We start from the raw sequence: 21,752 nt of genomic DNA on the forward strand, positions 1-21,752 counted from the left end.
CTTACATTGACCAGAAATCCTATCCATAGTTTTGATGATAGCATATTCTATTTCACCTTCCAGTTTGAGAAACTTTGCCCTACATAAACTGCTTCAACTTTTTGAATATCCACAAGCAATGCTGATTTCCAAGTAATTCTCCAGTTGGGCAAAGTTAACTTAGTTGATTTCAATTCTAAAACTCAGTCCTGTCTTATATCTCAGAGAAGGGATTCTTTTGCTCCTATGCTTTGATGAGATGATACTCAGATTTCTAGACATGATCACATATCTCTATTAGGGATTGCTGACTTTTAAATTGTCTTGGCATAAGCATATCACAAATATTGCTAACTCTGCATTTAGCAACCTGGGTTTTCTCTTTCTCTCTCAGCATTACTTTTCTCCCAAACAGCTGTTCACACTGTACAAATCGCAAATCTGCCCTGCACGAAATGTTGTTCCCACATCTAGAGCGGTACCGCCAAACCTCTTTCAGGCTTATAGATTCCATTCAAAAGAGGGCATTTAGGTTAATTAATAACTCATCTCAAGGTTATCAAATTGTAGAAGGATACTTAATGATTTTGTAATAACTGAGAGCAAAGTGGAAGAGAAACTGTTGAAGTTAAACGTAAGAAAAGCACCTGGGGTGGATGGGATCTATCCAGTTATATTAAAGGAGGCGGCAAAGCAACTAAGCAAACCCTTAGCCATAATTATGAGAGCATCCTTGGACTCAGGGGAGGTTCCCACGGACTGGATATGTGCAAATGTATCCCCAATTCACAAAGGGGGATCGAAGGGTGACACAAGTAATTACAGACCAGTTAGTTTAACTTCTGTTCCGGGTAAAATAATGGAGTCGCTGGTTAAAGATGCATTGCAGGATCATCTAGACAAGACTGCAGCAATAATTCAGACAAAGCATGGGTTTGTTAAGGGAAAGTCTTGTCTGACAAATTTGATAGGATATTATGATGTGGTTACAAAGGAACTGGATGCAAAAAATAATTTTGATATCATATATTTGGATTTCAGGAAGGCTTTTGACACAGTTGTGCATGGAACACTATCATACAAATTGGAGCAGAATGGTATTAAGGGTAAGTTGCTACAATGGATAAAAGGATGGTTAAGTGGGAGAAGACAGAGGGTGGTAATAAATGGGTGCTGCTCTTCTTGGACTAATGTTATTAGTGGAGTCCCACAGGGTTCGGTGTTGGGTCCACTGTTGTTTTGTATATTTATCAATGATATTGATGAAGGTATATCAGGCTTAGTGTCGAAGTTTGCAGATGATACAAAGGTTGGCAGGGTTGTTAATGACAGTAATGGCAGTGTGCTACTGCAACAGGATCTAGATAATTTGGGCAGATGGGCTAAGAAGTGGCAACTGAAGATTAACCTTGACAAATGCAAACTACTGCATATGGGTAGAAGTAACCCCAGAGAAACGTACCAACTGTGTGGTACTACACTTAAGGTGGTAGAAAATGAAAAAGACCTGGGAGTAATTGTGCAGGCAGATATGAAGTTTTCTGAGCAATGCAGACAGGCTGCCAGGGCAGGTCATGGGCTTTTGTTAATGATATATAGGAATTTTGCTAGCAGGGAAAAGGAGGTGATCCCTCTGTATAAGGCAATGGTCAGGCCACACCTTGAGTACTGCGTACAGGTCTGGAGGCCTTATTTTAGGAAGGATGTAGATTTACTTGAGCGTGTACAGAGAAGGGCAACAAGATTGGTGAGGGGAATGAAGGGATCCTCTTATCAAGAGAGGCTTAAGTTCTGCAAATTGCAGTGGCTGGAGACTAGGCACCTGCGCGGTGATCTGATTGAGGTGTATAAGGCCTTGAATGGGTTCAGCACGCTGAATTCTGATGGGATCCTTCCACTTGTTCAGATTACGAACCTAAGGGGGCATAAATTCAAATTAAGAAACGACAGATGTAGATTAGATGTGCGGAAATTTGCCTTTAGCCAGCGGGTGGTTAATTGCTAGAACAAACTTCCATCTGTCATTATGGAAGTTGATAGGTTGAATAAATTTAAGGAGGAACTGGACAGGCATTTGGAGGGAATGGTGTGATTTTTTTTTTTTTTTTTGGCTGATGCTGCATAAGCTCATACATTTGCTTTCTTGCATCACATGCCACTACTACTACTACCTTTGTCTTACAGACATTCTGTGAGACAAAGACTTTCTGCTACATATCTTTTCCATAGATACTTCCATGGGCATTGTTGTTCTGATTGGCTTTTATAATTCCTGCTTTCTCTTCGAAACCTATCCGAACATGTGCTGCAACCAGTCAACATCCTTTTACTATCCAACTTCAAACTCATGATACCAACTTTTCTTCTTCCTCATTTACTCATTCAACTTCTGTTTTCTGGAACAACCTTCCTTCATACATATTTCCTGAAAATTACAATCTACTGAAATTCAAGTCTAATGTCAACAAGTATTATTATTATTATTATTATTATTATTAGTCATATGGTGCAAGGAAGCCCAAGGCTTATGCTGCACCAGCCAAAAAAAAATTCTGAACTACCCCAAAAGAGACAGAGAGTATCTTCTTTCATTTTCTCAACCTTCAGACTATGTACATTACTAAGTACCATATGTTATAATACTTCTCATGTTAGGGGGTTTCATAAAAAAAAAAGAAAAAAAATCTACTGGAATTATTCTCTGCTCCTCCTGTATGGCTGGACTGCTGGAACTAGAAAATATTGTTCACAACTGTTGTTCCAAAATATCCTAAAGGTTATTCAAGCTAGTTTCAAATCTGAGCTCTGGACTGGAATTGGTAGGTTCACTACTAAGCAGGTTTTAGTAAAGCCACTTTACTACATGAAGTATTTAATTAGTTTATTGGAATGAGAGGACAACTATTACAATAGAATCCAAAGAGAGAGAGAGAGAGAGAGAGAGAGAGAGAGAGAGAGAGAGAGAGAGAGAGAGAGAGAGAGAGAGAGAGACTACGACACAAACTTATATCTATCTAAATCCAGGCCTGAAGATGGATTTCAACACAGATATATGAAATCTAGCCAATTTATTTGGTTGTTGGGACTGTTTGGGTCTATTGTAAAGTGGCAAAGTGTCTACCTACTTAGTAGTAATTCCACATAATGTCCTTTTTTAAATTTAATTAAGTTCACCGCATTATTCTTCTCAAACTGCTGTTGTACTGACAAAGAGCATTGTCTTGCTGATTCAAATATAACTCACTGCCAATGAACTGTCACATGCAGGTAAGGCAGAATTATTCAAATGTCACAATAGACATCTGCATTTATGATTTAATTAATATCAAACACCGGAACAAGTTAAAGCAGATAATATCATCACATTACTACCACCACCAAACTTCATTGAACCACTATTTGAGAAATGAAGCTTACTGGCTATTCAGAGGGATTTTTTATGAAGTAGTTACCTTGACATTGTACACACCAATTCCATTGCTTCTGCAACTGTTGGATGCATTCCCGATAGGTTTCTTTTAATATTGCTAATAATTCCTGTCATGTTTCAAATAATTTCCTCATTTGTTGTGAATCTGTGGCCTTTTGAGGGGGTTTTAAACTTAGTAACAAAAAAAAAAAAAAAAAAAAATTCACAGGGAGCTAAATCCAGTGAATGGAGTGCTTTGAAAAATTCTTGAATGGAAAGCACACAGTGTTGTGGAGACACTATCATGAGACAAATGACAATTTCCTCAAAGCCATCCATTTTATATAAACAGCATTAAGTAATTGCTATAGAACTGATTTGTAATATTCCTGGTTTACCGTTTGACCATACAGAAGAAATTCATAATGAACAATGCCCTATGAGTAAAAAATATGATAAGCAGATAAGTAGGATCTTCACATTTGATTGAGATTGCCTTGCTTTTTTGGGCCTTGGAGAAGATGCAGTCTTCTATTGAGAGGACCAAGCCTTTGTTTCCAGATCATAGCCATACATCCGTGAACTGCCACCAGTAATGATGGAAGGAACAAAGTGTGAATCAGTAGCAGTAGTACATTTATGGGAACCTTGTGATGTGTGACTGTCATGTGAGAAGTCACCACTGTCTGTGATGATTGGTCAGATGCAAGGCATGAACTTGGCTGAAACATATCCCATTTCCGAATTTGTGCAAAATTTGACTGACATGTCATTCTTTGCCAAAGACTTCCTTGGCAAATAATGCAAAGAAAACTAGTAAAGATTTTTTACTTATATAAACACTAGAAGGAAAGGGATAAATCACATTGGTCTGCTATATATAAATGTAGATCATCCTGCTCAGACTGCTGACAAACTACTGAATAAATATTTTGCATCTATGTTTATGCATGATGAATTTTAGGGATGCGGATGCCAAATTTTTTTTTTTTTTTTTATGAAAACTCCAAACACGAAAGGTATCAAAACCTATAGTACTTAGTACCGTGCATGGGTTGAAGGAGAAGTATGGGGGGAGGGAGGGGGGATGCCGGAAACTTTGCTCTAGAGTCTAAACATGGGTTTCACCACTTCAAGCCTCCAATAAGCAAAGTGGTGGTATTTCACCGGTTGATGAAAGTCATCTACCACCTACTTCACAGAGTTCTAAATAATTTTGTTATAATTGAGAAGAAAGTGAAAAATAAATTGTTGAAGTGAAATGTAAATAAGCTAACTGGGGTAAAGGAGATCTATCAAATTATATTAAGAGAGGCAGCAAATGAAGTCAGGGAACCTTTAACCATAATGATGAGAGTGTCCCCTGTATTCAGGAGAGGTCCCTATGAAATTGAGATGTGTGAATGTATCTCAATTCACAAAGGTGGATCAAAAGGTGAAATAATAATAATAAGATTCTTTATTAACATAAATTTTATACAATAGTGATTCCTTACACAGAAAGCCAGAGGAATCTTACAATTTGCTGTTTATACAAATGATTTTGATTTATAAAAAAATGAATAATTACAGACATGTAAGTAATTACTGACCTTGACAAGAATGCAGTTATATACAGCATGGATTTGTTAAGGGGTGATCTTGTGTGACCGATTTTAGTAGATACTATGACACAGTAATTCTGAGGGTAGTGGAGGGCGAAAAGACCAGGAGTAATTATGCATTGAGATATGTTCTCTGAGCAGTGTAGATGGGTTACTAGAACAGCTAATGGAGTTCTATCAATGTTCTGTATAGGAATTTTTTCCTGCAGGAAACATTTTCCAGCAGGGTAGTTGATTGTTGGAACAAACTCTCATCCAGGGTTGTGGAAGTGGGTACTTTGAATAAATTTAAGGAGGAATTAGACAAATTATTAGAGGATATAAACAGGTGATGTTGGACTCGCTTCTTTCTGGCTGATGCTGTATAACCTTGCATCTTTATATCATTTATTACTAATAAGAAATACCAATTTCACCAGAAACTTCATGGATAGTTAAACATTAATCATTCCTATTCTGATCATGAACACAAGTGACTGAGTCACTGGCTTCTGAAGCTGAATAGAGGCCAGAGTGAGGATCATCTCTGGCTCACAAGTGTCCCACTTTAAACTTTGCAAACCACTGAAAAGTCTTTGAATGACATTTAGTATCTTCTCTGAAAACTGCTTTTAAAATTTTGTAGGTTTTTGTTTTATAATTTAAAACAAAATTTGATACAAATTTGCTACTCGATAAAATTTCTCATTTTAAAATGCAACAAAACACATAAAACACTTTCTATTCAGTGTGTTCAGCCTGACTGACTGCAGATAAATAGTTGATCTGCACATTATTAAGTATAGATGAGCCACTGAACATGTCTATGTGTGGAAATGCTCTACAACCACAATTACAAGATTTAGTCAGTTCCTGAACTTTATCTTGCTATGTAATGTAACCTCCATAAGTTACCATTACTTGCAGAGTGAGGTATCTAAATACATGTTGGTGAAGGATAGTACATGTGTGTGTGTGTGTGTGTGTGTGTTTTTTTTAGCATTAGCATTAGTAGAGGCATTTGATGCAAGAAGCAAGCTTATGCAGCATCAGCCAAAAAAAAAAAATAAAATAAAATAAAATAAATAAATAAAAAAAAAAAAAAAAAAACCACTTCCACTTCCACCCTTCTGTTCATTCGAAATACCTGTCCAGCTGAGCCTTAAACTTATTTAGGCTATCAACTTCCACGACAAGGGATGGAAGTCTGTTCCACCAACCAACCAACCACCCGCTGGCTAAAGGCAAATTTCCGCACGTCTATCCTACATCTGTCTTTCCTCAATTTGAATTTATGCCCTCTCAGGTGATTATTCTGAGCAAGAGGGAGAATCCCATCAACATTGAGCATGCTCAAACCATTCAAGGCTTTATACACCTCTATCAGATCACCTCGCTGGTGCCTAGTCTCCAGACACTGTAATTTGCAAAACTTAAGCCTTTCTTCGTAAGAGCACCCCTTTGTTCCATTCACTACTCTTGTTGCCCTTCTCTGTACTCGTTCCAGCAGCTCTACATCCTTCTTGAAATGAGGCCTCCAGGCCTGTATACAGTACTCTAGGTGTGGTCTGACCATTGCCTTTATACAAGGGAATAATCACCTCCTTATCCCTGCTAGAAAAATTCCTATATATCATTGACAATACACCATGAGCTACTCTTGCAGCCTGTCTGCACTGCTCAGAGAACTTCATATCTGCCTGCACAACCACCCTCAGGTCCTTTTCATTCTCTACCACGGTCAGTGTAGTACCACAGAGTTGATATGTTGCCCTGAGGTTGCTGTTTCCCATATGTAGTACTTTACATTTGTCAATGTTAAACTTCATTTTCCACCTCTCAGCCCATCTGCTCAACCTTTCCAGATCCTGTTGCAGCAGCATAGCGTCAGTAGTGTCCTTAACAACCCTGCCAACCTTTGTATCGTCTGCAAATTGGACATTAAGCTTGATATACCATCATCAATATTATTTATAAATACAGAAAACATGTACTGGGTGGCCACTTCATTAAATACACCTACCTAACAGTGAGCAGGTGTACTTAACCCTTTGACCCTCAGAACAGCCCAAACAGCCTGAATTCTTCATGGAATGGACTCATGAAAAGTGTGTTACAGCAATGTAGGTCCATGTTGATTCAGATGCTCACACAGTCACTATAAATTGGATTGAGAACATCTACTCTGAAGATGTTCTCAATCTAAATACACCTACCTAACAGTGAGCAGGTGTACTTAACCCTTTGACCCTCAGAACAGCCCAAACAGCCTGAATTCTTCATGGAATGGACTCATGAAAAGTGTGTTACAGCAATGTAGGTCCATGTTGATTCAGCTGCTCACACAGTCACTATAAATTGGATTGAGAACATCTACTCTGAAGAATTTGTTCCACCCCATCCCACAGGTACTGAACTGGATTGACATCTGGTAACTGTACAAGTCTGGTTTGTGAAATGGTGCATTATCCTGTTGGAAGCACCCATTTGCAGATGAATATGCTGCAGTCACAAAGAGAAGCACCCAATCAAAAACAATTTCCAGATAACCTGTAGCATCTAAATGTTGTTCCATTAGTTTATCAAGGGACATGATGTACAACATGAATACACTCCCCATACCATTATACTGCCACCAATAGCAAGTGTTGTTGACTCTTGGCAGAATGAGTCCACATTCGCATGCTGTTTTTGCCATATTGTGATTCTCCCATCAGCACAAAATAGCAGGAATCAGAATTTGTCAGACCAGGCAATGTTTTTCAATCCTCCATTGTTCAGTGTTGGTGTTACTGAGCCCACTGTACCTTCTTGTTCTTTTCCCTAACAGGAGAAGAACCTGGTTCAGTCACTGGCTGTGGCACCTCATCTGTGAATAGGTACAATGAGTTGTACATTCCATTCTGAAATACCTCTTTGGCTACTATTGTTGTAATGAGTTATCTTACTAGCTGTATCCTTATAGTTACCCTGCACAAACCTTTACAGGCCTGTGTTGGCCTTTAGCACCAATGAACTGTTTCTGGCCACAAGACTGCCATTGGCTAGATGTTATTTGGTTATTGGACCAATCTCTATACACCTCAGACAGTCACATGTGAAAACTCCAGCAACATTGCAGTTTCTAAGGTTCTCATACCAGTGCATCTGGCGCCAACTACCATGCCATATTCATATTCTCTTAAAATCTACCAACTTGTCCATTTTCACACTGATTGCATACAAATAGCATCTCTACATATCTACCTACCTGATTAAACTTACATGGTATGAACACGTGATGCCTTTAATGAGGGAGCATTCCACTTCATTAAAACAGATAGGTGTACTTAATGAAGTGGCCATTCGGTGTATAATGATGTGGAATTAATTTTTTTTTCAATAAAAACATTTTAAAAAGATTAACCATCTATGTTATGCCCACCCACAGCTAGGGAGTTAAGAAATTTTCATTAAATATTTATCTTGTTTATGACTGGAAGTGCCAGTGAAGTTGTTCACATTAATTCAATGTAACTTTTATTTAAATTTTTTTTCTGGTCCACCATATATTAAATGTTTACAAAGTGATAATATATAATTTATATATGAGTATACCTGTAAAAATAAGAAAGAAATTAGTAATGCAAGTTACGGAGCATGCAGAGGAGGTAAGAAATTAAGCACAAGAGACAGAAATGTAAACATTAAAATAGCATGCAAAGGCATATTGATAATCATGCGCATACAAATGAGAAAAAAAGAGAATGGCAGAGCTTACTGTGCATTGGGGATGTCAGAGTCAGGGTATTTTCGAGGCCGGCCACGACTCAAGTGACGTCGCTTTACGAACTCCTGGTCATCCACCCTCCACCAGGAGCCAAAGTCATCCTCATACCGCACAAAGCATTTATGGAGTGACAGATTGGTGCGAATTGCATTCTGTGCAGAGAAGGGATTGGGAATGGAGAAAAAGGAGTGTGTGGGATTAAGCAAAATAAAAAAATAAAAAAAAAAAGAGGGAGGTGCAGAAGAGAGACACGCCGAAGGCAATGGAAGCAACGCAAATGGTTCCATTAAATTAAAGGTTAGATGCAAAAGCAAAAGTATGCAAGACATGAAAGAACAACATGGTTACAAGTACATTATATTATTCAAGCAACAGCACAACAGAACAAAATAAAAATAAAATTACAACAATTAGAAGTTATTTGGGTCAAACATAGTTTTATTATAATATTGCATAATCATGACAGGAGGAGGATAAAATATTAAGGAATGGAGGGAAGGAAAGAATTCAGAGAAAGGGAGAAAGAGAGAGAGAGAGAAAAGAAAAGAAAAAAAAAAGAAAAGTAAGTTTCACAGAGTGCACCAACCACACAACATCAATACAAATAACCTACCCTGAAATGCGTTCCTGAAGACGCTGAGGCCGTCGTTTGTAGAATTCAATCTCATCCACTGTCCAGACTGCCCCTTTAACGTTCTCAACACGCATAAAACATTTGTGTAGACTTAGGTTGTGTCGCACTGCATTCTAACAAGATAATGGAGAGGCAGTCTTTCAGCATTTTAAACACACAGAACCAACCATAAATCTGCGCATTTCTCACATATCCTCCTGACTGTAATATTAATTTTCTTATACTGATGAAATTTATTAAACATTCAAGACAGAAATATTAGCACCATTTGAGTATCTATGCCACATATATAGTATAAAAACGCTATTTGCTAATGTTTGAGAAAACACAAAAATAATTAACAAACTAGTTAACAGATTAAATAGCAAGGAATAATGAACATGCAAAATTAAAAATACTGTTTTGATGACCATTTGCATTTATGATATCGCAAACTTCAACAAAACTATTTAGCCAAAAATGGAGGCTATTTGATATATTTCCCAAGGAGGCAATGTTTAAATATAATTTTTAAAATTTTTATAGGATAGTTTAATTTTCTAGCTCTAATAATGCAAAATTTTTTGTGAGTATTCTGAAGAGAAAACAATATTTAAACAATATAACACAAAGTAACTTAAATTTTTTGAGTATTTTATAAATTGTTTCTGATCAGAGATAATATAAATCTGTGTCAACAAAATACGTAAGCAAAATTTTAAAATGCTATTCAGAAAGTTTATTAGTTGGCAATGGCGCCTCCGTAGCCAGGTGGGCAGGAGCAGCAGTGCGTAGCACACACTTCTTGATTAGACTGAGGTTCGAGCCCGTGACCACCAAATACGGAGGATGCGGAAAGGTCAGGGAATAACTACCGCATATCCCCGGAGCAATATGGCCTTAGTTGCTAATGCTCCTAAAAAAAAAAAAAAAGAAATAACAATAACAATTAGTTGGCAACGATACCAATAAAGTTTGAAGTATATGTTCATGGACAAAATTTAAGTGGCCATGCCACTGCAGTGGGAAACAAAACACATCAAGCATGCAGTAACAATAATATTTTGAATATTATTGAAGGTATTTTGAATTTTTTTTTTTTTTTATGTTCAGACCAGAAGATAAGATACAGAAAAAACACAAGATAACTGCAAGCTAGATGATACAAATCACAGTCCACTTGGGCAAATTAACACAAAAGCCCGTGTTTGGCTACATCAAAGGGTCACAATTTACTTTATTGTGAAAATATTTTACTGATGGTAAATACTCAGAATTGGCAGAATGAGTAAGTGATATTAAGTGTGGCAATAAGAGAGCAAGCAGTAAATTTATATTTTATTCATTTTCTTGATTGCATCCAGATGTTTAAAACTCTTGATATGGCCTTGCTGTGCATCATTAGGAATGGTAACTTATTCTGACACTAACAGAAATGCAAAAGCAAAAGTATGCAAGAGCATATCTTTGCAACTATGTAGTGCAATCATTGAACAGAACAAGACTTACATTTTGAGACTGGCTGAAATTTTTTTATCAAAACAATTTTAAATACAATGTACAAACATTATGCATGAACACTAAAATTATTTGCAGAGATATAGCGAATATATAGCATACTTGTCCATGGTTAGATTAATAATAATCTGAAGTTAATGGGATTATCAAAGATTATTATAATTAATAAAAAAGTACAGAGAAAGTACATGAATACGTTGTTCTTAAACAAATTTGTTTGTATTCCTGGTTGTGTGGCTATTGATTTACATCAAGGTTCAGATGTACTGGAGTTTGGGAGCAATGACTGAATTTCAGAAGACTACTCAGGCTTGTAATTAAAATTGTGAATTCTGGAGACAGGGTTGTGGAACAGTAACACCAAAGGAATTTCAGATGTTAAGTGGTCTAAATAAGTAAAGTGAAATGGTTACCTGCAGATCACAATAAAATTCTTCAATTAACAGTTAAACCGCTATTATAAACATAACAATGACTTAGATGTACCTACGTCACCAAATATTCACCAGTTAAAAAGATGGTTGTTTACAAAGATCTAAATGGACAACTAACAACTGTTAAAAATGAACACCAGCTACTCCAATAGATTCTGTATGTGGATGACTAATAACATGATGCTTTATGCCATCCTTAAGTAATACCTCTACAACCTGTTTAAGTGCCCTTACTTAAAACCACTGGTTTAGGGAATTAACATCAGAGGAAACATGTGGGTACAAATGTAGGCTCTTTCTAATGATGCAGTCTCTGAACATTAGAAGAGGAACAGTTTGAGCTGGTCTTTTGATGTGTGGAGGGTCATGATCCTGCCTTTTTATGCAACATGGTATAGTTATCCTTTGTCAAAGTGAGAACTTAGTCCTACCATTCTCCCTGCACAAAAAATTAGAGCTATATCAGATGTTCCCAAAGTGTTGGGTGCACACTTAGTTTTCGATGGGTGCTTGTTGTGTTCATGAAGCACTTTTTTAACAAAATATGGACAAACCATCCCACTATTCCAGGTATGAAGCATTCTTTATTTCTATTATTCATATTGCTTTGAGATTAAATGTATTTAAGTATATATTAATTTATAAAAGTACAGGCGGGCCTTGATTAACGCGATTAATTCGTCCCGCGAGCGCATCGCGCAAAACGGAAACACGTTAATCGAATATAATAACCAATAGGAAAAATTATAATTGGTCCTTGACCTTCTGGAATGTCCATAAAGAATTTTAAAAATACCTTTTAAATAACTTTTTAACTGTATATTATGTAAAAGATAATGAAAATAATTATGGAATTAAATGTTTATTGCATAAAATAGCGGTTCTTAAACTGTGCGCCGCGGAATATTTTAAATTTTCGAGGGAAACACAGCGATACTCGACATCTGTCGGATACCGCGCAAACTACTAGCTTGAGGTAGTTCACAGTTTCAGCATTTCTTATTAAGTTGTTTGGACCTAACTACTAAACGAAACTGTTAGGTATTTCTTTTGGTCTGGGTGCGCCTTGAAAAAATTACCGAGACATTAAAGGCGCCGTGATCCGAGAAACTTTGGGAACCTCTGACATAAAATACACAATGAAGAAATTACTGGTGCAGAAATATTTGAACAGTGTTGACTTTCTCTTTTCATCAATCAATTTCCGATAGCCGACAACAATCTTCTCTGGGCCCTGGCGAAATAAATATCGCAGAGAACATCAAACCTTTTGTTTGAGGTTCTATGATACGAAAGATTTCATCTAATTCTTTTACCGTTATCTCCTTCGCGGTAATATTTTCATCTGGCTCATTTAAAAATTTGAACTTTTAAATGCAAGTCTGCATTGACTTTATTAGCAGGAGACAAAAACGTCTTCTTCCGATGGTTGATGGAACACACCGAGGCGGGCAGCAGGCAAACGTTTGTTTATTGACCGTACGACTCGCGGTAAGCTTAACGCGCGATTCAAATCTTTTTCAACTATCGCATAAAAAAAAAAAAAAAAGATCGCGTTAACTGGAAATTTGCATCGTGTAAAGTGAAAAGTGGTATCATTTTTCAAATGGCGTTAACTGAATATCGCGTTAATCGAACTCGCGTTATGCGAGGCCTAGCTGTATGTATATTCATAGCTAAATGTTATGTCAAGTCTGTTTATTTGCACTTGTTCTGTAACTTGGAGGGAGGGGCAATGTGAAATTTATGAAAAATTTTAAGAGGGCTAAAGATATGTTTTGAGAACCTCTGGTCTATAAGTTTACATGGGTCTGCTCCTTAAACCTGTGACTGTCAGATTTCTGGGAGAAATTTTTGGATGAAGGCTGTTGGCACCGCAGCTCAGATGGCAGTGTTTCAGTTGGTTATCTATCTGTGGAGGTGGGGGAAAAAAGTGTCATTTTGTCCAAAGGATGTTGAACACACATTGATTAATTAATAGTACCTGTGTAAACAATTTCAATGTGAAGCTTATGTGTGCAATTTGTTGACTCTGTTCTTACATATGCAGATGCTGTGTGGGAACAGTTTTTATGCCCTTCATGATATGCAAACTGTTGCTACTGACTTCAACAAACTTGTGTGATATGATATACCTCTCTGATGTGCCTTCAGATGCTAGCAATGACCCCAGTATACATGTGTGATTAGCAACTTCCTGTTAGTCTCCTTTAAATGTGCATTATTAATTAAATATGATATAAGTCCTTAAGCTTTCACCTAACAATTTGTGTAGCATGAAAGATTTATGGTACATTAGTTTCAGGAATGGGTGGATTAGATACTTCTCCCCAAAAAACTGGGTTAAGATTTCACCTTTCCTGGGTTCTTCCACTGTTGCAATGTATTTCAGTGATCTTTAGTGTCTAACCAGAGAAAAACCTCTTCAGCTCAGATGGGTCACAGCATGAAAACTACCACATGTCCTTGCCTGATAGAAAATACTGTTAACTATATAAAATTAAAACTATTATTAAAGTTTATTAAGCTAATGAAGGCCTCATGCTGGTGGATAAGCTAAAGAATTTATGTTGAGTGTAATTAACAATTCTACGATCACCAAGTTTAGACATTTATTGGTATCAGCATATCTAAACACCTTTATAAAAAATTAAAACTGAATGTAAGTACAGATTTAATGAGACTGTTTACACAAATTTGGTAACATAATATTCAAACTGCTCTGTTTCTTGCAAAATCAGTATATCTTCACTGCTTTTATGCTTGAAGATGATAGCACTGTACTGATTTGTACTTTTAGCAATTCAAAATGTGTACAAATCCTATGACTGGAGTATTACTGTACTGCTAGTTTGATGTATATCAGGGATATGGTTATTTGTTGAAGAGGGTATGGTAATTTATTATATGTACAGAGTGATTCAGAGCCAAAAAGTTATTTTAAAAAGCTATAATATATACACAGGTATAAAAACACCTTCATGCTCAGCTAAAGCTTCTAAAAATTTTGTTAGTCAAATAAGTATTAGCATTAGCATTAGTAGTGGCATATGATGCAAGAAAACAAGCTTATACAGCATCAGCCAAAAAAACCCCCTTCCCATTTCACCAATTTATTCAATCCAAATGTTTGTCTAGTTCTGCCTTGAATTTATTTAAGTTATCCATTTCTACAATGACAGATGGAAGTTTCTTCCAGTAATCAACCACCCGCTGGCTAAAGGCAAATTTCCACACATCTATTCTACAATTGTCTTTCCTCAATTTGAATTTATGTTCCCTCAGATGATCAATCTGGGCAAGAGGAAAAATCCCATCAGCACTGAGCATGTTCAAATCATTCAAGGCCTTATTCACTTCAATCAGATCAATTTGCAGGTGCTTAGTCTCAAGACACTGTAATTTGCAAAACTTAAGTCTTTCTTTGTAAGAGCAACCCTTTGTTCCAGTCACTAATCTTGCTGCCCTTCTCTGTACTCATTCCAGCAGCTCTACATCCTTCCTAAAATGTGGTCTCCAGACCTGTATACAGCACTCAAGGTGGGGCCTAACCATTGCCTTATACAAGAGGATAATCACATCCTTTTCCCTGCTAGAAAAATTCCTGTATATCATTGACAAGACACCATGAGCTACTCTTGCAGACCGTCTACACTGCTCAGAAAAATTCATATCTGACTGCACAATTACCCCCAGGTCCTTTTCATCCTTTACCACCCTCAGTGTAGTACCACACAGTTGATATGTTATGTTACTCGGGGGTTACTTTGGTTTGGTTTGGTTTGGGGTTTATTAGCGCATCAGCAACTGAGGCTATAATGCGCCAAATACCGGTCATATATAAAAAGTGAAAATATTCAGTGACCTAAATAGTTAGGCCACCATGTCAAGATATAAAAGGAGTAAAAGTACAAAACATATGAGCAAAGGAATGCCAAATGAATTTTAAATTCGATTAAAAAGGTTTACTGATTTTAAAAAGTTAAAAACAGCAGACACATTGTCATTGTCGGATAAAATCTGACTGAGTGTATAAGGCTCAGCCAGAGGACTAAAAGCGGTAAAATAAAAATCACGTTCGTGTCTAAAACGTGGACACTCGGTTAAAATGTGGCGTATACTTAAATAGGTGTCACAATTCGCACACATAGGACAGTCATCTGCCCTCAGCAAAAAAGCATGTGTAAGATGACTGTGTCCTATGCGGAGCCAAGCTAATACAACTTCCTCTCTGCGATTCCTGCGCAGACTAGACTGCCAATGTCCGATTACAGGCTTTATCTGATAGAGCTTGTTTGTGACTTGCTCATGCCAGGATTGTTGCCATTGGGACAGTAATTTATCGTGTATTAACTGCCTGTAGTCTGTATAGGGGACTAACAGGCAATAACTGTTTTGGGGTTCGGGTGACCTGGCCGCAGCATCTGCCAGTTCATTTCCCACTATCCCAATGTGGCTTGGAATCCAGCAGAAACGAATGTCAAATGAACACTCAAACAAGGAATGCAACATCTGCTGAATCCGGGTCACAAATGGATGAGGATTATACCTCCTACCCGATAAAGCCTGCAGTGAACTTAGAGAATCAGTGTACACCATACACTTTTGGTACCTATGGGTTTTAATGTGGTCCAAGGCTAACTCTATAGCATACAACTCAGCTGTATATATGCTGCATTGTTGGGGAATCTTTCCAGATATAGAAAGACCTGGAAAGATAGCAGCACATCCAACAGACAACTCCGACTTCGAGCCATCAGTGAAGATAGGCAAGAAGTCGGAATATTCGGTCCGGTGGGCAGCGTAGAGTTGGTGGTAGACAGAAGATGGAGTTGTGGACTTTCCCCAATTTTTAAGGGAGAAGTCGCATGATGGAATGCGAGCATGCCAGGGTGGAAGTGATTGCCTTGGTGACTGGGCAACATTGTCTACCGTGATGTCGAGCTCTCTGAGCAGATCTTGGACACGGATACCAAAAGGCCGATTGGCAGTCTGACGAGTGTTATATAAGTTTTCCCATTGTGGCTTGAAAACGGACGTCCACGTAGGGTTGTCTGGCAGGGATTTTAATTTAACAGTATATTTTAAAGACAATTGCTTTTGTCGCAATGACAGTGGTGGTTCAGATGCTTCAACATATAAACTCTGGACAGGGGATGTTCTAAATGCTCCAGTAGCAATTCGGATGGCTTGGTGGTGGACTGGGTCCAGCCATCTAAGTACGCTGTTTCTAGCCGATGTGTACACTTGGGATCCATAGTCTAGTTTAGATCGGACAAGTGCACGATAGAGGCTGAGCAAAGTGGAGCGGTCTGCTCCCCATTTATTGGAGGAAATAGAGCGTAGGAGATTCAGCCCTCTTGTGCACCTTGTCCGAAGTTGACGAATGTAAGGTAAAAATGTCAACTTCTTGTCGAAAATGAGCCCCAAGAATTTTGTCTCAGGTGCTACTGGAATGATGTCTTGTCCGAGTTTAAGTTCTGGTTCAGGGTGAAGGTTCCGTTTGCGACAAAAGTGTACGCAAACGGTCTTCTGTGGCGAGAACCTAAAACCATTAGTCACTGCCCAAGAGTTGACGTGGTCTATGGCATGCTGCAATTGTCTTTCGATGACCCTCATATTGCATGACTGCAAAAAGATGCTAAAGTCATCTACAAAGAGGGCACTGTTTACGGTAGGAGGAAGTTGTTCGGTTATAGAGTTAACTTTGATTGCAAAAAGCGTAACGCTTAAAACTGATCCCTGTGGAACTCCCTCTTCTTGGCAGAACGGTCGGGAGAGGGTGGATCCCACACGAACTTGGAAAGACCGGTCTGTAAGGAAGTTTTTGATAAAGAGGGCAATGTGTCCTCTAAGACCAAAGTTATATATATCTTTTAAAATTCCATATCTCCAAGCCGTGTCATACGCTTTTTCCATATCAAAGAAAACTGACACCTGGTGCTCACGTTTTAGGAAAGCATCACGTATAGATGTTTCCAAGCGGATTAAATGGTCAAGTGTTGACCGATTCCTTCGGAAGCCACACTGTATCCTGGAAAGGAGGTCATTAGCTTCTAAATACCACAAGAGACGAGCATTGACCATTCTTTTCAGGATCTTGCACAAGCAGCTCGTCAGAGCAATAGGACGGTAATTGTTTGGTGTTTTTGGATCCTTTCCTGGTTTCGGAAAGGGAAGGATAGTTGCCACATGCCACGAGTCCGGAAATGTCTCTTCAATATAGATTCTATTATAGAGACAGAGCAAACGATCCATGGATTCCGATGAAAGATGTTTAATCATCTCATAATGGATGTCGTCTGGCCCAACAGCACTCGCCTTGGAGAGTAAGAGTGCTGCTTTCAGCTCCCACTGTGTAAAGGGCTGATTGTATTCCTCGCGATTGTTAGAGGACAGCTTTAGGTGATGTTTTTCTGCTCTCTGCTTGTGTGCGAGGAACTCTGGGGGGTAAGCTGTTTCTGAAGACACTTTAGCAAATGTCTCCCCTAGAGTATTTGCAATTGCAGTTAGATCTGCAATTGTACATCCATTATGTTCCAGGATCGATGAAGGGTGTGAGTTGTACTTGCCCTTCATTTTCCGAACTTTGTCCCAGATGGCTTTGGGATTGGCGGCCCTTGTAAGGGAAGATGCAAATTTGATCCAAGATTCCTTTTGGCTCTGACGTCTAATGTACCGTGCTTTGGCACGTGCACGTTTAAAGGCTATTAAATTATCTGTGGTGGGGTAACGGCGGAAAAATCCCCATGCTTTGTTTTGAGCCTTCCTAGCCGCTGTGCATTCTCCATTCCACCATGGTTGTGGAAAACGTGGAAAACGGGACGATGTCCTGGGAATTGCAACTGCTGCTGCCTGGGCTATACTTTCTGTGACGTTTTTAACTGCCTCATTAATTGACTCCTGGCTGACTATGGTGGTATTAAACGTTACCAGATGACGAAAGGCATTCCAGTCGGCATGATCGATCTTCCAACGTGGTATCCTCGACTGCTGACATTGTCTCCCATTTGAAATGGTGGATAACACGGGGAAGTGATCACTACCATAAAGGTTATCTTCAACCTCCCATGTACTCAGAGGCAGGAGGGAAGAGGAGCACATGGAAAGATCAATAGCAGTAAATGTACGGGTAGCCGTGTGGAAAAAGGTGTTAGATCCCACATTTAGAAGGGCCAGATCATTGTTTTCAAGCAATCGCTCGATAATCCGACCCCTTCTGTTGATGTCAGAACTACCCCACAGCGGATTATGTCCATTAAAATCCCCTAATAATAGGAAAGGGGGTGGCAGTTGCTTAATGAGATCATCAAGGTCTGCCTGGGCGGTGTCGTTCCCAGGTGGCAAATAAATGGAGCAAACAGTTAGTAGGAACCCTACTGTAAGACGAACTGCTACAGCCTCTAGATTAGTGGTAAGAATCACAGCTTGAAAGGGGGTGTGGTTACCCACAAGGATAGAAACTCCTCCGTGGGCAGGTCCATCCCCAGCTCTGTCTCTGCGAATAACTGAGCAGTTACGTAAGTAAGGATCTTCATTTGCCGTTAAATATGTCTCCTGTAAGCAAAAGCAAGTTGGTTCATGCTTACTCAGGAGGGCCTTGATGTCATCTCTATTTCTACGAAATCCACGGCAATTCCATTGGAGAAATTTAAATGTACCCATTATTTTGATTTACTGGGTCCGTCTGGTGGCTTCCGAAGGGCTGAGGGCTTCATTTTCTCAGTCCTGGGTTTATCTCTTTTTGGAAAGACTGGACGTTGGCCTGTATCCATTTCTTCTTCGTCTTTCGCAAAGAGTTCCAGGACAGGGTCGTCCTGTACCTCCTTATTTTCGACATCCATTGTCTCTTGAATTGTAGATGTCTGCTCCCCTTTCTTCTTGGTTTCTTTAGTACTCTGTTTTGGAAGTGGTGGAGCACTAGGAGGTACGGATATAGCAGTGGCGGCTGACTGTGATTTTTGGGTGGGCTTTTCGGAACTTAATAAATAGCGCGCAATGGGGGTAAAAGACTCCCTTGGTGGAATACTCATATCAGTCTGAGTACCAATGGTACTTTTCCCAGAAGCTTTCTGGGCATATGAGGGCTTGGCGCTATTTATAGGTTGGATGCGTCTTCTGGCCTCCTGATAGGAGATGTTTAGCTCTGTTTTTAGTTTCTGAATTTCCTTCTCCTCTTTCCACCGCTGGCATGCTCGAGAGTATGCAGGGTGTTCCCCTTGGCAGTTTGTACAACTTGGCTTAGAAGCTAAACATTCCTTGCTCTCATGGTCTTTAGCACCACAGCGAGCACAGGCGGGGTTGCCACGACAAGCTGTTTGAGAGTGGCCATACTTTTGGCATTTAAAGCACCTCAGTGGGTTGGGGATATAAACCCTCACTGGGCAGTTTAAATAGCCTGCTTTTATGGAACTTGGAGGCCGTGGGGTGTTAAACGTTACGATGAGAACTCGGGTAGGGACGAGATTCCCATCCTTCCGCATCAATATTCTTTTGACAGCCGTCACTCCTTGCTCTTTAAGTTCAGAGCAGATCTCTTCTTCAGAAACATGAAGAAGATCCCACTCTGATATGACACCGCGTGAGAAATTCAAGGTTTTATGGGGAGTAACGATGATCGGTAATCCCCCTAAAGATGTGGCTTTCAGTAGTTGCTGTGCATGTTTTTGGCTTGCAGCCTCAACTAAGATGTCTCCAGAACGTAGCCTTTTGACAGATTTTGGGATCCTGTCAACCCTTCTAATCCTTTCTGGATGAAAAAGGGTGACATTTTCCCGAGTGCCTGCTCTCCGGTGGAATGGAGAATGAGGAAAAGCGGTGTGACAGATGGTGGTGTATCCTCAGTTCTGGCTCTTTTTGCACAAGTATTTTCTGTGGTTTCGTCTCGGTAAGGTAGGGGCCTTGTTGGGGCCCCAGAAGAAATAGAATTTAAATTACTCATAAGAGTAAAGAAAAAGTGTCTGATGCCTAAGTACCTCACCCACCACGGAGCCCTACGAGGGGGCGCCCACTCGTGAACTAGCAGGTACTGCGTACACGAATGGGACACCGAGTTCGCTTAGAACACCATACCCACGTTTCCAATAGGTCTTTATCCCGTCCCAGGACCAAAGGGAGGGAGACTTATTGGAACGCAGTTGACCCTAGCAGTGTAATACCACCCGCCGATTGATCCCAGTCGGGCCGGTCCGGGACCACCCATCTCGTCGAAGCAGGGGCCAAAGTGGTGTATTAAGGCTGGGCCCCTCAACCACCAGGATCCCCCTTTCCGCTTCCACGGGTCGCGGCGCACGGCTGCACACGCCGGATTCCAAAGATGTAACCCTGGAACCAAGGTATGGGCGTTAGATCCCAGTGATGCTAGTCTGGAAGTCCAGCAGCGTCACTGGGAGGTCCCCTCACCACGTACAGGTGCCCACGTCGAGGGGTCGGGGGTTACTGCTACCCATATGCAGTACTTTACATTTGTCAATATTAAACTTCAGTTGCCATCTCTCAGCCCATCTGTTCAACTCTTCTAGATCTTGTTGCAGTAGCATACTGTCATTAGTAGTAGTAGTAGTGGCATGTGATGCAAGAAAGCAAATGTATGAGCTATGCAGCATCAGCCAAAAAAAAAAAAAAAAAATCACACCATTCCCTCCAAATGCCTGTCCAGTTCCTCCTTAAATTTATTCAACCTATCAACTTCCACAACGACAGATGGAAGTTTGTTCCAGCAATTAACTACCCGCTGGCTAAAGGCAAATTTCCGCACATCTATTCTACATCTGTCTTTTCTTAATTTCAATTTATGCCCCCTTAGGTTCGTAATCTGAACAAGTGGAAGGATCCCATCAGAATTCAGCGTGCTCAACCCATTCAAGGCCTTATATACCTCAATCAGATCACCGCGCAGGTGCCTAGTCTCCAGCCACTGCAATTTGCAGAACTTAAGCCTCTCTTGGTAAGAGGATCCCTTCATTCCCCTCACTTAGTGTCATTAACTACCCTGCCAACCTTTGTGTCATCTGCAAACTTAGACATTATGCCTGATATTCCATCATCAATATCATTAATAAATACAGAAAACAACAATGGACCCAACAATGAACCTGGGGGACTCCACTAGTAACATTAGTCCACAAAGAGCAGTGACCATTGATTACCACTCTCTGTCTTCTCCCACTCAACTAGCCCTTTATCCATAGCAGCAATCTGCCTCCAATGCCACACTGCTCCAATTTGTGCAGCAGTCTTCCATGTGCAACAGAATCAAAAGCCTTCCTAAGATTCAAGTATATGATATCAAAATTATTCTTTGCATCCAGTTCCTTTGGTACCAAATCATAGTATCCAATCAGATTGGTCAGACAAGACTTCCCCTTAACAAACCCATGCTGTGTCTGAACTTTAACTGAAGTTTTGTACAGATGATCCTGCAGTGCTTCTTTAACCAGTGCCTCCA

At 39.5% G+C, this 21,752-nt stretch overlaps 1 protein-coding gene across 7 annotated transcripts in view; it reads right to left on the reverse strand.

Annotated features, from left to right (window-relative positions):
* LOC150090338 (forkhead box protein P4-like) overlaps nucleotides 1–21,752 on the reverse strand; it is a 482,373-nt gene that overhangs the window by 38,693 nt on the left and 421,928 nt on the right. For all 7 annotated transcript variants that reach the window (XM_090389816.1, XM_090389817.1, XM_090389811.1 and 4 more), the window contains one exon: nucleotides 9,354–9,487. In XM_090389816.1, coding sequence (XP_090245942.1) covers nucleotides 9,354–9,487 — 134 coding nt within the window. The remainder of the gene's footprint in view (nucleotides 1–9,353; nucleotides 9,488–21,752) is intronic.

Source organism: Mastigoproctus giganteus, chromosome 2 (genome assembly GCF_048544385.1).
Source record: "Mastigoproctus giganteus isolate SK-2022 chromosome 2, ASM4854438v1, whole genome shotgun sequence".
NCBI classification, from domain to species: Eukaryota; Metazoa; Arthropoda; class Arachnida; order Uropygi; family Thelyphonidae; genus Mastigoproctus; species Mastigoproctus giganteus.